Raw genomic sequence first — 15450 nt, 5'->3', positions numbered from 1 at the left:
GCCAACACCTCCACCAAGATAGTGGAGGGATAAATCTCTGTCAACAAAGCCAACATAATAATATCACAAAGGATCAGTGTAACAATACCCAAAGTTTGTGGACTCTGGTGTACACATACTTAAGAAGTAGTGATAAAGGTAAGGTTGAGTTGGTAGACTCAAAGTAGTAGGAACAAGTTTGTTGTTGGTATACAACAGGAGGACTTGCTGAAGAGTCTCCATCTATTGCAAGGGTATACAGTGACTCCAAAAACCCTTTTCCTATTGACTCTGGGTGTCATGCATGAAGCATACCATCAAACAGCTTGAGAATTGTACTTAGCTTTGGTGGAGTATCAAATTGTACATACTCTTGGCTATAAAATTTCCCCATAGGTCATGTGATTTGGTTCACATGCTATGGAGATATGGTTGATTTAAAACAGAAACACCATGGAAAGGGTTTTTTCACTTTTGAATTGCAAGGGGTATTTGGATGTTATCAGTACTTGGTATAGCCTCCTTTTTCCCTAAACACTGCCTAAATCCTTCTAGACATACTTTCAATCAATTTCTGACACTCCTCAACTGGTATTTTCTCCTACTCCACTTAAATCCTTACCCACAATTCATGAATCACATTGGGGGTGGTTTTTATACCCTGCAAGCTTCTTCTTGAGATGTTCAATAAAATTTAGGTCAGGAGACTGTGCAGGCCAAACTATAGCATTGAATGCTTGTTCCTCTAGCCAGTCCTTGGCCTTCCTGCAGGTGTACTCTAGGGTTTGCTGGAGCTCATCCTTCAAAATCTGAAGGTAAAGGTCCCCATCTATCCTACCATCAATCTTGGTATCAAATCCAATTGCTTTACAAGTCATACAGCTCCACATCATCAAGGAACCTCCTCCAAACTTGAGGGTTCCATCTATCAGTCTATCACTAAGCCCCTTATCTGCCCTTTTCCATGCCCATTTGTGTCCATCTGACCCTAGGTAATTGATTTTAGTCTCAACATATCACATTACTCTTTTCCAGTCCTCTAGAGTCCAATCCTTGTGAGCATAGGCAAAATCCAAACAAGCTTTGTGATACCTAGTAGAGAGAAGGGGGTGTTTGGACTTTACCACATCCTTCATACTAGATTTCTTCAAATGAAGACAAACAGTATTGGATGAGAGGGGTTGGTTGATGATGCTGGTAAGGGCTTTGGTCATTTGAATAGCATTTTCAGCTTTGCCAGAGGTAATAAGATGTTGGGCATGTCAAATATTGGTAGGGGAAAGCTTGGAAGAATAACCTTTAATAGCTTTAGGTAGGGAAGAATGCTCTTTGACACAAAGTTTGGATATAGTAGAAGGGCTAACACCAGTCTTCTTGGAAATAGCTTCACCAGAGTAGCCAACATCAAGCAATAAAAGGATAAAGCTTTTTTGATTAAAAGGGAGGGATTTGACCATGATGGTGGTTGAGAATCAGAAGTGTGTGAACTTTTTTAAGCTCAGACATACTATTTGTATATATATCTTTGTTTGTACCAACACATAATGGCAAATATTCAATGTTTTGACTGAGGTTCTAGTCATCAGTTTAAAAGTGAAAAAACCCTTTTCATGGTTTTTCTGTTTTAAATCAGCCATATCTCCATAGCATGTGAACCAAATCACATTACCTATGGGGGAATTTTATAGCCAAGAATATGTACAATTTAATACTCCACCAAAGCTAAGTACAATTCTCAAGCTGTTTGATGGTATGCTTCATACATGACACCCAGAGTCAACATGGAAAGGGTTTTTGGAGTCACTGTATATACTTAAATACATGTTGTACTGTACAGTTGATAATCAGCAACAAAAAAACAGAAGACCTTATACGTTCACGTAGAAAGCAATCCAATTGTTGTGCTCCTTGCATGTGTAGCCAGTAGAGGGTCTATCTCTTAGTAGGTGTGTTGTTTAACCTTCATTAGATGACACCCTCTAATCACTGAAGAGGGATCCAGAAATCCAAAAGCAAGTTCACCGTCTTGCAGAACAAAAGCAATCTTTTGGAGACCTACTTCTTGAAAGCTAGATATGTAGTCGGGTTCTATACTAAACCATCAAACCCACAAAATCTCTATTTCTTGAATAGAAGGATCCTTGGCTTTAAGGCCTGTGTGTAGAATGGATAACAAAATATTCCCAGGACATGAGCATACCAATATGGGTGACCTGGTAGTTTCTCCCTTGCTAACATTATAAAACTGCCTTGCCTCCCAAATTCAAGGGTGGGGCAAAGGTGCACTCCGCTATCAGTTCTACAAGGAACTCCCATCAAGGATAAAGGACAAAGTCTGCCACATTGAAAACCAGACACCCTTGTGGAGTTATGGGTTCTCACTAAAACTATTGACCCCCATTACTGGGGATAGCACAGCAAAGTTAGTAGAGAAACTGGCACCTAGCCCAAGTCCTCATCATACACCAATACTATGTCCCCCTCTGCTAAGCAGTCCTTGTTGTCCTCCACCAAGCCCATGTTCTGCAGCAACTCCTTGTCCCATTCCCATTCCCACCACTATACATATTCACGTCTAATCCAAAACCTCAGGACTTATCCAGCAAGCTGTGAAAGGATAGTAAACTCACTCCAAAAGAAAGCAAACACTGTTTTGACAATAATCTCCGTCTGTTCTGTGGGCCAGCTGGGCAAAATAGTCTCCTTCCAGTGCTGTGAAAGCTTGTGCCACTGCAGCAGTTCTGGAAAACAAACCAGATGCCACCAAGGCAAAAATATAGTCAACAGTCCTTTGCACTGTACACAGGTTGAGGACTGTGCTAACCCTGACTGTACATTGATGGAGGTCCAACTCAATGTTTCTACTCTATATGCCAATTCCCTCTATGTTTCCCTTACCTCCAATGGCTTTTTTTTTAAAATAGATACTGGCTTTGTAAGTACTAGTAAATTTTCTTCCTATACTGCTGCTCTGATCTGATTTTGCTGATTTGATAAAACATCAAACTTCATCATTACCAAGGCAGTGGGTGGACGTCCCTGTCTGCTTCCCTTGCAGATAAGTTACTCCAACAACTTTTATGTCACCTCATTGAATTTTTCCTGTTCCACAGTTTTGGGATACAATTGGCTCACCTGCTACAATCTGTTGATTAATTGGGTACTAAACAACATCTCATTCTATCCTCTGGAGACTTTGAATACCTAACCAGCATAAACTCCGACCTCTGATACCCCAACTCCAAACAGTTACCTCGTCAACACAGTAGCCTTTCAATAGGCCTGTAAACTTAATGGATCTGCCCAATTCATTATGTGACTCTTTAATCCCAAGTGTGGGCATCCTCTATTGATCTGGAAGCTATGGACTTGTCCTCCATGAGGAAAAACCTAGTTGTCTTTCATAGCTATCATAGCCACTATAGTGCTATATAGGGAATATAGTAGCTATAGTGTGCCTAAACAAGTGTCTATCATATAGCTCTATATAGCAGCACTATTTTGAGCCCACAGTTAATACAATATATCCTACTCTGAAAATTTGATATGCTGAGGTTACCATTATTAGGTGTAGAACTGAGTGTGCCCTGACTTTGCTCGATGTTGGTGGGACTTGGGTCAGCAAGGATTTTTGCCTTGTCCGCATCCTCAGGATGGCACTTCTTGCTGCTCAAGGCCATATGAGCTTTTGCGAGCACCACAGAAACTTGTTGTCTACACTTCTCGTAGGACTTCTGGTGAAGTGTGAAGATGCCTAGCTGCAAAAAGATTTGTCTACATAGGAATGTATAGTTGCTGCTGATAATGTGTTTTCAGAATCTTTTCATTACATAGTTGAGGCTTTTGAATCACATTTGTATGTCAAGGTCAAGAAAAAGACTGTGATGGAAATAACTTACTGCAAACAAACACTGTTGGAGAGACTTAACATGAAATATTTGACCCTAGAATTACTATAAAATCTGTCCTGAAGATGACCTGGCTGGATCAGAGTCTTCTCATCAAAGACCTGTCTCTCACCTTTTTAGGCATCATTTTCTATTTGACGTTGGATATGCAAATATCTCATAACTTCCAAATCTGGTGGTGTCTTGTTGCCAGGAGGATATCTAAGACTGTAGCGCTTACATTATAGATTTATGGACATGCTTGAACAATGTGTTTCCAAAATGCTATATTGCATAATGTACTGATTAGTAAGAGTCCGTACAGGAACTTAAAGCTAACTTAGTAGTAGCTGCCGATGGTGGAACATTCAAGAAGTCTTTCTGGGCACCTTTACTCAAACAATTTGCAGAAACGCATACTGCAAGTGCTTTCAAAGGGTGGGAGGCTTGCAACAGCAAATGGCAAAGGGCATGTGCAGATTGTTCACAATCGATTTACACCACTGATAATGATATTTACTTAGTTAAAAGCTATCCACAAGAATATCAAAACATTATCGCAACAATCTGGCTTTCACTGGGATAATGAGCATAGTGCAGCAATTAGCATTGCAAATGAGGCAGTTTGGCATGAGTATATTAAGTATGTACACCATCTATGCAGATCTAACATTGCTGATCATACGTTAGAAACACCCTGGAGTGAGTCATTTCTGAAACAAAGGCTGGCCTCATTTTGATGCTGTGGATGAATTTGTGAGGCAACATTAAACTATAACAAAAATGATACCCTTCTCCGACTGCACTTGCAGGGAATAAGAGGTACAATGAGTTTGGGGTTGACAGGTGCTAGAAATTATAGCAGATAGAGGACTGATAGTAGACTCAAGGGTTTCTGATAAGGAGTAAAGTGGGTAATTCAAGTAATAAAAAGCTAAAGAACAACACATGAGTATGTATGGTTTGTATAGCTAATTGTCTATCTCTCAGACCAGAAGTAGAATAAAAGAGAAGTGGTCTGAGGATGAAACTATCCAATAAGAAAAAGAATAACTTATTGTATGACTTCAAGGATTAATCAGCAGGTGAGAGAATGTACTAGTAATAAGTATTGTCTTGCATGTGCAGGAACTGTATCCTCATGATGAGTACGGTCCTGACTAAAGCACCTATCAATATCTCCAGGCACTAATGGGACTTGGAGCTGGTTAGCAAGATGTCTATGCCTCAGCAACCAATGTCACCGGTGGTTTCTACTATGCAGGGATCCACGAGTAGTAAACAAAAAGAGTGTGCACCTGATGCGAAAGAAGATGATGATGCCATGTCAATTGTGACTTGCTCAAAGAATGCAAGCATTACAGTGAGTGGCTGTGGGTCCAAAACTGCACGAGTCACATTAAACCTAATGACCGCCAATGCACTTACTGGGTTGAATAATACGCTCACCCAGTTTGTGCCAATAATGAAAGACATCACCAACACAATCCAGTATGAGTTTGGACCTGACCAGGCTTATGCCCCTGCCATTCCCCCTTTTACGCAACTTGGGCCCTCAGATGTGCCTCCAACTCCTGCCTCATTTATTGCAGGCTTTCGCTTCAACATCATGAAACAATTGGTATACATTTGGCAAAACATTGCCATCCAGGGCTTGCAGGAACTTGATAGCAAACTCGGCATCCCTACATTAGTCAAGATTATCAATGTATTTCAGCAGGACATTGGGATAGTGGATACTTACCTGAACATTTTGCAATGGGAGGACTTGTGTATGGCGTGTATTAAGTCTGTCATAAAAGATGACATTTAGTATATGGTTTTTTTTGTTTAAAGTTATCATTATATGTTATCCCTGTTACTCTTACAATTGCAATATTTTTTTGTTCCAAGCAGTAAGAAAACTGACTGATTCATATCTTGAAAAAAACAAAACAGCTACATATTACCTCTATGACGCAACTCGTCCTGATAATTGGCCCACATCAACCTGGCTATTCTATCCTGCCTAGTGCTCACATCTGAATGTTTGGCCAGAGTGGATGGTTCGGCAGCAAGTGTACCGGTTGTAGCATCGGGAACTGGGTCATCAATGTCGTCAAAGCCATTGATTTCAAGCGGGTCATGGACCCGTATGAAATTATGGATGAAGCAAAGAGCAGGGGGGACATGGGCCTGGATGGCCATGCTATATTCAGGGGGAAGGAGCAGTATTTGAAAATGTTGTTTGAGGATGCCGAAGATTTGTTCAACCACATTTTGAGCGGAGGAGTGTTGCAGATTGTAGTATTCTTGCGAGTTCTGTGGTCTGAAAGACTGTCAGTGCAGACTACACAAAATGAGGGCACACTTACTGGTGATCCCCTCAAGCGTATTCCTGGAGGTGGTATCACTCACCACAATAGTGAATGAGCAGCTGTGGGCATGATGGAAAACCAGCATCCGCTAGGTAGAATCTACCTTGCAGAATGCGCAGACTATTCAAGCGAGTGTCATAAAATAATGCCGCATCAGGTACAGACCCTTCCCACCCGCTCAATATGTAGGTGAACCTCAAGTCAAAATTGCAACAGGTGAGGCAGTTTTGTGACAGCCCACCTTTGCAATTCTGAGAGGCATCATGCTCAGCTGCAGATGGGATACATGTGATGTGTGTGCCATCAATAGCTCCAATTGCTCCAGCAAAGCGGCAGAACTTGGGGACGTCAATAATATACAATGGGAGAGGGTCATTTTCACCCGGTAGATAGATGTAGGTCCCATAAATCTTAGGAGATGTGATTGCATATAGAATCTGTGGTTGCAATCCTTTGTGGAGGCCAGGGCCCTTATGAGTGTAATCTTGCATGTAGCTCACCCTGTGCTCTATGAGTTGGTCTGGAAGGTGCTGGTTTGAGGTGAGGACCATATAGATGATGTGACAGTACTAAAGGCATGGAGCTCAGTCTTTAATACACTTTCTATCATCAGCCATCAGGAGACACCAGTACACTGGGGTTGTCTCTCCAAAGCAGAGTGGTATGACATGTTGGCAAGCGTAGAAAACTACAATGAGGCCATTCTGGAGCTCACCGGGGCAGGTTTTTGCTCCAAGTTTGATAGTGGGACTATTGCTGTATTTAGTGGGAAGTTGTTGAATCACGGGCTTTCATCCTGCAGTGGTGAGAGAATATGTGTTGCATTTTACATGAGGGAGTATGTACATACAATATGCGGGGTGGAGACTCCGGGATGGTCAGTACCTCCACATAATCATGTTATGCAGTTATAAATATGGAATAGTAGCAGAACTGTCTTGATCTGGGTACATCACTGCTGCAAGTTTGTAGCTATTTGTAGTAGCTCACTCAATAAAAGGGTGGAACCCAGGCACACTGTAGTTGGATACCAGGTTGGATACCGGGAGCAAGTAGAAGCCCGGGAATTTTGTATCACTACAAAGCCCAGGAACACTGGATTACTACAAAGCTCAGAAGTATTGGACTGCTACACAGCCCGGGAATACTGGACTACTATGACATAGTATAATGGACCCTGTATTTTATGACTAAATGCTAGTTATTTGATACCGTGAAACCATGACCAGGCCAGTGTACATACATTCAGACATCCAGGTCTGTTTGGAGGTGTCACCTTTCAAATCCATGCTCCAAAACCATGGCAATGCAGTGTTGCAGAGTCCAGTTGCATTGGGATTTATGAGTTGGGTACTTGTCTTGAGGTGATCTGGTTTGTGTTACAACCAAGAGTTTGTATACTCTGGTGCACAACTCAGACAAGTAAGAGTGAAGTGAGTGGGAGTGGATACCCCTTATGATCTGACTGAGTTTGTTGTGGGTAAACAACAGGAGGACTTGCTGAGGAGTCTCCTTGATCTATTGGGGTATTTATACTACTACAGACTATTTGTACATGTGTACCATACAGTTGATAAAGGCAGTGGCTGATGATGTCATAGGGTGCAGCCTGTGTGACCAGCTCTATTGCATGAGAGATTTGTAGCTAAGGATAGAGAAAAGCAGTACAGTGTGAGAAAGTGGAGTTTGAACAAAATGGAAAGCGCCGCATGGCACAGTGTGTGAAAACTACAAAAGAAAGTTAAAGTATAGAATGAAATTTAAAGGTCCAAAGATTTGTGTATTGTAACAGTTTGAGCTTTTAATATTTTTGTAATATTTCTGCTTGGCACCCGAGAGATATGATTGCATGTGTCAGAACCATAACCTCTTTGGAGTGGGGGGTTGGAGTAACAGAGTATGGGGGATAAGATGGGGAATTGGCTTAGCTCATGCGCTAGGCCCTTCTGCAGACCTTGGTCCCTAACTCAACGGAAAAAATGGACGGAGGAGAGTAGAGGATGACAGGGAAGTAGAGTAAAGATCCTTCGGAGAAGGATCAGAAAAGATTTAGAAAAGGGCTGGCAAAAAGGCAAGGGAATCTATTCAATATTTGAACTACAGCAACAGAGTACAGGAATAACAGCTTATATACTGTGTAACAACCAAGAGTTAGTTACTCTGGTGCACAACTAGAACAAGCAAAGAGAATACCAATCAACAGTATGTGCCGTTGACCAGTCAGAGCGACGGGTTACCAACCAACAGTATGTACCGCTGATTAGTCAGAGAGTAAAGAGATAAGAAACAGATCTCCCCTTAGGTTTCAACAAGTTAGTTGTGAGGATACAACAGGAGGACTCGCTGAGGAGTCTCCTGAATCTATTGAGGTATTTATACTACTACAGGTTGTTTGTACATATTGTACTATACAGTTGATAAAGTAGTGGCTGATGATATCAAAGGGCGCAGCCCATGTGACCAGCTCCACTGCATGAGAGACTTGTAGCTAAAATAAGAAGAAAGGCAGTGCAGCGCAAGAAAGAGGAGTTTGAATAAAAGGAAAGTGCCGCATGGCATAGTGTGAGAAAACTATAGTAAAAGGTTAAAGCGGAGAATGAAAATAAAAAGGAAAGGTCTGAAAATGTGTTATTGTGACATACTGCTGGGGGAGCAGGAGCTCGTAAGGAGTAAGGAGTAATGTAGGTACAGAGTTCCATGCAGACAATTATCTCACGAGAGGAGAACATATTGTTAGTTTTGGTGATTCTGCACCTTTGTGCTACCTATATATTTTCATTCCTTTCTCTATCTATTTTTCTATCATTCACTATTGACTGTGTTCTCTATTGCCTTTGTGGCTGCTTTGCTTACCTTTGTTTACAAAACTTCGGACAGTACTGCAGAGTCCAATGCTTCCTATTCTCTAGTTACTCACATTGGACTCTAGGTACTGTATACCTGTCATACTCTCTAATAATAAAGTTACTCACATTGGACTCTAGTTCCAGTCCCTGATTGCTCTCAGCAAGTGGCTAGACACTTCCTTCAAGCTTTGTTCTTAATAGGTTATGAGCCCTGTGCTCTAGCCATCTTCCTGACCTCATATCTCACCATCCAAGTGTCCTACTGCTTATCCATCGTATCCATCGTCTTCTGGGACTCTTATTATCTCATCCATCACCTCAGATTACTCTGATCTCATCTTGATCTCCAACAACAACTCCTTGTTGCAAGTTACCCCCATTTCGGACGCTTTTTTGGTCTTATCTGCACCATATCTCGCCCAATCCTTATCTGATCGTCCTGTAACTTCTACCATCATCTTTTACGACCTAAATAACCCTAGGAGACCTGTCAGAGCGGTTGGATTTGAGCTGGATCTTTCTGTGAGCCTTCATCATCATTTGATCACCTTTTGGCCCCCTATTCCATATCTCCACATCCTGTGCTCGGATCTTGGCCCTATTTGAGCTATCTACTACCCTATACTATTGCACTTTACACCCTCAATTTGGGGGCAATCCATCCACTCCATCATCCTCTGTGAAGTTCGCATTTTTGGCACTTTCACCCCTATTGGACCCCTATTGCATATCTCCACATCCTGTGCTTCACTTCTTGTGATATTTGGGCCATCTATTACTCTATAAAAATGTTCCCTATACCTCTGATTTGGTGGCAATCCATCCATCTTATCTGTCTCTGCATCAATTTCGACTTTTTGCCCTATTTGTCGCTTTTTGGCATATCTGGTGTGTGCATAAAGCTCCAATCTTCTCTACTCTGTCCATTATCAGATAGAACAAGCCTATAGACTGTGAAGCTCGCCTGCATTGCCTCAGTTTGCTGTTGCCTAGAGCCTCTCTCAGTCTGCGGTGTTTGGGGAGCTTAAGTCACTTTGTTGACTCATATACAAGCCCTATTAACCAACACTGTCTCGAGGCGATTTCTCTGTTAATATCAGTGTGGAATTGAAAGGGGAACACAGGCGTAACCCTGTAGCAGCACTAGGAAGCCTTAGCACCCTCCTGGATCGCTTTTAGACGCTTTTTGGACCCTATTTGGACCTATCCTTGCGCTTTCTGACCCTCTCCATATCCTCTCTCTACCGCCTCACCATCTTATCTGCTCGCCTCCTACTGTTGCCCATTGTCTTTGCCACTATTCCATCGCCTATAGCCGTCTCCTACATCATTTATCATTGCTCTATTGTCTTATACAACACCCATCATGTCTGACTCTGATCCCAAGTTCCATCCCTTGTCTGGCACTAACTACCCCCAGTGGAGTGGTGAATGCAAGCTTGGTTGATGACCAAGGGACTGTGGAGGCTCGTCTCTGGCGCTGAAAAGTGTCCTGGGACTGACGCTGAAGCAATAGAGAAATGGGAGTTGAGAGCTGAAAAGGCTGCTGGTGCATTATACCTCAATGTCACCAAAGAGCAGCATCCATCTTGATGGCATCATTGATGATCCTGTCAAGATCTGGGAGAAACTGGCAATTGTGCACGTCTCTAAGAAGCCTGGGACGAGATTTAATGCCTATGACGACTTCTTCTCTATCAGAAAGAAGGAGGACGAGTCCCTGCAGTCTCTCATGACCAGAATTGACGAAGGCATGCATCAGATTCAAAATCTTCGTCCTACTGGCTTCTCATTGTCTGAATTGGACGATGAATTGACATGCATGGCCATGATTAGGGCGCTTCCTGATCAATATGCCCACTTCACTTCATCTCTACTACTTCTGGGCACCTTGGACAAGACCCAGCTCAGGGATGCTTTCCTTGCTGAAGAGGTCAATTGCCGTCGTCGTGCTGAAGTCGATTCTGCCTTGCATTCTTCGTCTACCACTGCCAATAGCACCTGCACCCATCCTAACTGCCATCATTGCAACCAATCCACCACCTCTACTCGTGTTCAGTGTGATTTCTGTGGTTTACTTGGTCATACCCAAGACAAATGCCACAGATACATTTCTAGTCGCCAACAGGCAGTGGAGGGTGCTAAGAATCGCTACAAGCGTGGCAATAAGGCTCAGGCAGGCTCCAGCAACTCTCAGAATACCTCTCAGCAGCCCAAATCTTCGCCCAATAATGCCAATTTATCTACTGTGGTCACTGAATCAGCTGGAAATGCAAGTCTTTGTTCCATTCATCCCTCTGATCCTCATTGCCCTCTCCAACTTGATGCTGACATTGATTGAAATGCAGACACAGGCGCCACTTCTCATATGACACCTCATCGTCATTGGGTGCACCACTATACCCCATATTGTGTGCCAATCAAGCTGGCTGATCACACTGTTGTCTATTTAGCTGGTGTTGGTACTATGGTGTTTAATCCTGTGATGAATGGCAAAGTGGCTAGGGCTGTGGAATTCTCTAGAGTGCTCCACGTACCAGATCTTCAAAACAATATCCTCTTAGTCTTGTATTTACCTTGTCAAGTGGTTTCAATGTCACCATTTCGTCTCATTCCATGTCTTTTACAATTTCAAGAAAATTTGTACGTGCTGTCAGGAAGTCATCTTACTGTCGAGAGCGATTGCAGGAAATTATAAAGGCAGGGAATGAAAGTAGGACTTTCATCAAACATGATAAAAGTGGAAAAAATGAGGTTGTTACCTTACCAACCTTGGAGCTAATATTGGATGTAAAGACAAGGTGGGACTCCACCTACTTGATGTTAGGGAGGCTTAGAGAATTGCGCCCAGTGAGTACAATATTTGGTAATAGAATTTTATGCTGAAACAGATATACAGGCTATTGAGTGCCTGGTAGCTGAGTTAAGTGTTACTGACTCTGACTCAGAGTTTACAAGGTATAGGTTGATGGCCAAAGAGTGGGAAGTTCTAAAAGATCTTGAATCAATTCTCTCAGTGAGTATCTATTCAATATGTAATCATAATCTCACATTACACTATATTTGGTACTATTTTCAAGGTTGCGCACTTAGCTCAGCAGACATTGTCTTTTGAGAAAGTTCCAGTCCTAGCTGCAGCTATCCCAGTGTACAAACTGGTCATGTCTAGATGGGAGTTATTACAGGATAAACATTTACGCCTCAAGCCATATATTCAGGCAGGATTGGATAAAGCTATTGGCTATTATTGTCAGACAGATGAGAATCTAGCCTATGTTATTTTGATGTGTATGTTCTTCTTTTCCTTTTCATTCATCACTTATACATTTAACTCCTATTTTTTTAGTCTTGAACCCTGCCATCAAATATAGCTGGATTTGTGAAAAATGGGGAATAGAATATATGAAACCAGCACAGGCTCATACTTTGAACTATGTGGGTAGTCTTAACCTATTTAGGCTGACCTCTACTGGAACAAATCTTTTTAGTTACAGAAATATCACCGTACAATATCTACTCCTAGTACATAGCCTGGCCAGCCGCAAACACAGCAATTTCAACCACCTCAACTATATGGAACTACAAACCATCAAGCTGTAGACATTATTTGTCCTTTGACTGAGGAGTACAGATTATTAGACATGGGATTAGCTCTGGATTGAGATCAATTGAGGAGGAGCATAATGCCTACCTGGCATTACCTAGAGAAGAATACAATATTATTCAGTGGTGGGAGGTAAGAATAATTCATACTTTATCTGTTTGATACCAATTCCTTGCATCCATCTATCAGATGCATTCCCACAGATTCCCCACATTATTTTCTATGGCATTGGACTACCTCCCAATTTAAGGAACCTCAGTCCCTCGCAAGTGGGTGTTTTCTTCAGCTGCTTTGACTGCCACACCAAGAAGAAATTGCCTCAGTGCTGACATTATAGAAGCTTTACAAATCCTCAAGTTCTCTGCATGCCGTGATGGATCTAACTTAATGTCATTTTGTAATACTCTAGAGGAAATGTTATTACCTGCTTTTGTTCGTTCTATTCTGAAAATGTGAATTGGCATGTTTATAATTTACAATATGTGGCTTGCTGTAAATGTACTATGTCTTATTTTTTCCTTTTGATTTTTTCTCAATATTCTGTCAACTTCTAAGTCTGATAAAATTTGCGTTACCAGCTTGTAGGTCTAGGTATTCAAAAATTCATACTTTTGTTGTTACTGAGGTCCTATTTTGTGTACCGTGTTTTCCCAGGCAGCTAAATATAGTACAAGACTTTTTGTTCTTTCAAACTCCAACTCTGAGTCCAACTAATCCTTCCTCAACTTTTGTTCCGCCTTATTTCTGTGTATATCTTGGTGTATATAGGCTCCCTTTTTCCTCAGGATGACTGCCTCAAAGGACAAATTTGATCTGTCCATGATCATCAATTATCAATACTGCTGGGAGGAGCATATCGCCTCAGGATCTTTTGGTAAATATTCATATATTTTATGAATTTGTTTTTAATTATACCAATATCATAAAGGAGAGGTTTAGGGTGGCTTTGATATGCTTAATCATGAGGATGTTGCCATTAAGCTGGAAGCTGGCAATACCTCATCAACCCATCTTTGGAGAGAGGCACAGATATATGAACGACTTGGAGGTTGCATAGGATTTCCCAAATTATATTGGTATGGATCTCATGAAGACGACAACGTAATGGTCATAGATTTATTGGGAGCTTCACTGGAACAAGTTTTGAATCTATGTGGCCTTAAATTTAGCCTTAAGACGGTGCTGATGTTGCTTAATCAAATGGAAAGTGTTTTTTATTACTACAACGATGTAGCTCATATCTACTCAGATCTCACGGATTCAAACTCTTCATTCCTATTATCTTATTCACCGCGATCTAAAGCCGGAAAACTTTCTTCTTGGTGTCAATGGAAGCGCTGGTATCCTGCATTTGATTGATCTTGGCTTAAGCACAAAAAACATACACTCAATCACTGGTGAACATATTCCTTACAAAGATGGCCAGAAGTTGGTTGGCACTATTCACTATTTATCATGCAATGCTCACATGGTCATCCAGCAATCCTGACATGATGACTTGGAAGCAATCACCTATATTATATTTTATTTTCTCCATGGATCTCTTCCATGGCAGGGAATCAAGGGCAGCAAAGAGAAGAAGTACAGACATATTAAGAAGAAGAAGCTTCACACTATGCCTGCTGCACTATGTCATGGTCTTTTCAAAGAATTTCATGACTTCCTCTTGTATACTTGTTTACTCGCCTATGATCAGGATCCTGACTATCATTATATCCATAATCTATTTTGCAACCTTGCAGCACATCATGGCTTTTTGTACAACTATTCCTATGATTGAACCAGAAAGAACTAACATCATCATGTCTACCAATTTGCCAAGTTCATCTGTGTAGCAATCAACAGTTTTGGATGAAGAGTATTACTCAGAAGTTGGGGGAAAAGGTATTTGAAGGTGTGGTATTCAAAATGCTATTGCATAAGGATGTTACTTCACTTTTTTCTGTTTTCATTTATAGCACGACAAGATTTGTTTTTTTATTTTCTTTTTTACTACAGACTTCTGAAGCCATTCTTTTGACATAAATTTGAAATTATTTTGCTATTGGTGTGGTTTCAAATGGGAGTTGTCTATTGTATAAGTTCTAACTGTCTATTGTTTCCATGGATTGTTATAGGTGGAAGCTGCATCTTGAGCTGTTAAGTCACTAAGCCGCCAAGCCATTTAATATTAATAGCCACAGTTCAATTTAAAGAAGTTGCAGCTTACTTAAAGCCACAAAGCTGACAAACTGTGACTTATTGAGCTGCAGCTTGACTAAACCAGCTGCGGCAACACTAACCCTGTGCCATGCGGCACTTTCCATTATTGTTCAAACTCTACTTCCCGTGTTGCACTGCCTTGTCTATTTTTAGATACAAATATCTCACGCAGTGGAGCTGGTTACATGGGCTGTGCCCCATGACATCATCAGCCACTGCCTCCATCAACTGTACAGTACATATGTACAAACAAACTGTAGTAGTATATATACCTCAATAGATCAAGGAGACTCCTCAGCGAGTCCTCCTGTTGTTTACCCACAACTGACTTGGTCCTATCCTAAGGGTAACCACTCCCCTCACTACCTTTATAGCTTTGTCTTTGTTACAATAGTACTTCAAACCCCAAGCTTTAATTTTGACTTGAGACGGAATTCATGTATCTTAGACATTGATGTTGAGATTCACAGAAAATCCTTCATTTTCCAGTGCTCTGTTCTTGGGTTCTAGCTGGGTAAGTTCCCTTGCTGCATCAATAGATCAACCAGTCTTCAAATTGGGCTGTTTCTCTTTCA

The 15450-nt window shown here is 41.4% G+C and overlaps 4 protein-coding genes across 4 annotated transcripts; all 4 read left to right on the top strand.

Moving 5' to 3' along the window:
* Positions 1–5126: 5126 nt before the first annotated feature.
* Positions 5127–5455, top strand: SERLADRAFT_375438 (uncharacterized protein; the record flags this gene model as incomplete). The annotated part of the gene is made up of 1 exon (XM_007312062.1): positions 5127–5455. A coding segment is annotated over one exon (239 nt), but the record flags the coding sequence as incomplete, so codon positions are not given.
* Positions 5456–10633: 5178 nt separating this feature from the next.
* Positions 10634–11410, top strand: SERLADRAFT_431720 (uncharacterized protein; the record flags this gene model as incomplete). Its single annotated transcript, XM_007312061.1, has 1 exon — positions 10634–11410. The coding sequence occupies one exon, from the start codon at positions 10634–10636 to the stop codon at positions 11408–11410; it is 777 nt and encodes a 258-aa protein (XP_007312123.1).
* Positions 11411–11413: 3 nt separating this feature from the next.
* Positions 11414–11767, top strand: SERLADRAFT_344987 (uncharacterized protein; the record flags this gene model as incomplete). Its single annotated transcript, XM_007312060.1, has 1 exon — positions 11414–11767. A coding segment is annotated over one exon (354 nt), but the record flags the coding sequence as incomplete, so codon positions are not given.
* Positions 11768–11889: 122 nt separating this feature from the next.
* On the top strand, positions 11890–12731 carry SERLADRAFT_404505 (uncharacterized protein; the record flags this gene model as incomplete). The annotated part of the gene is made up of 5 exons (XM_007312059.1): positions 11890–11919; positions 11969–12085; positions 12150–12357; positions 12416–12504; positions 12600–12731. The coding sequence occupies 5 exons, from the start codon at positions 11890–11892 to the stop codon at positions 12729–12731; spliced, it is 576 nt and encodes a 191-aa protein (XP_007312121.1).
* Positions 12732–15450: the final 2719 nt, after the last annotated feature.

Source organism: Serpula lacrymans (genome assembly GCF_000218685.1).
Source record: "Serpula lacrymans var. lacrymans S7.9 unplaced genomic scaffold SERLAscaffold_1, whole genome shotgun sequence".
Lineage (NCBI taxonomy): Eukaryota > Fungi > Basidiomycota > Agaricomycetes > Boletales > Serpulaceae > Serpula > Serpula lacrymans.
Note: the sequence above shows the minus strand (reverse complement) of the source record. Positions and strands in the feature narration are given on the sequence as shown.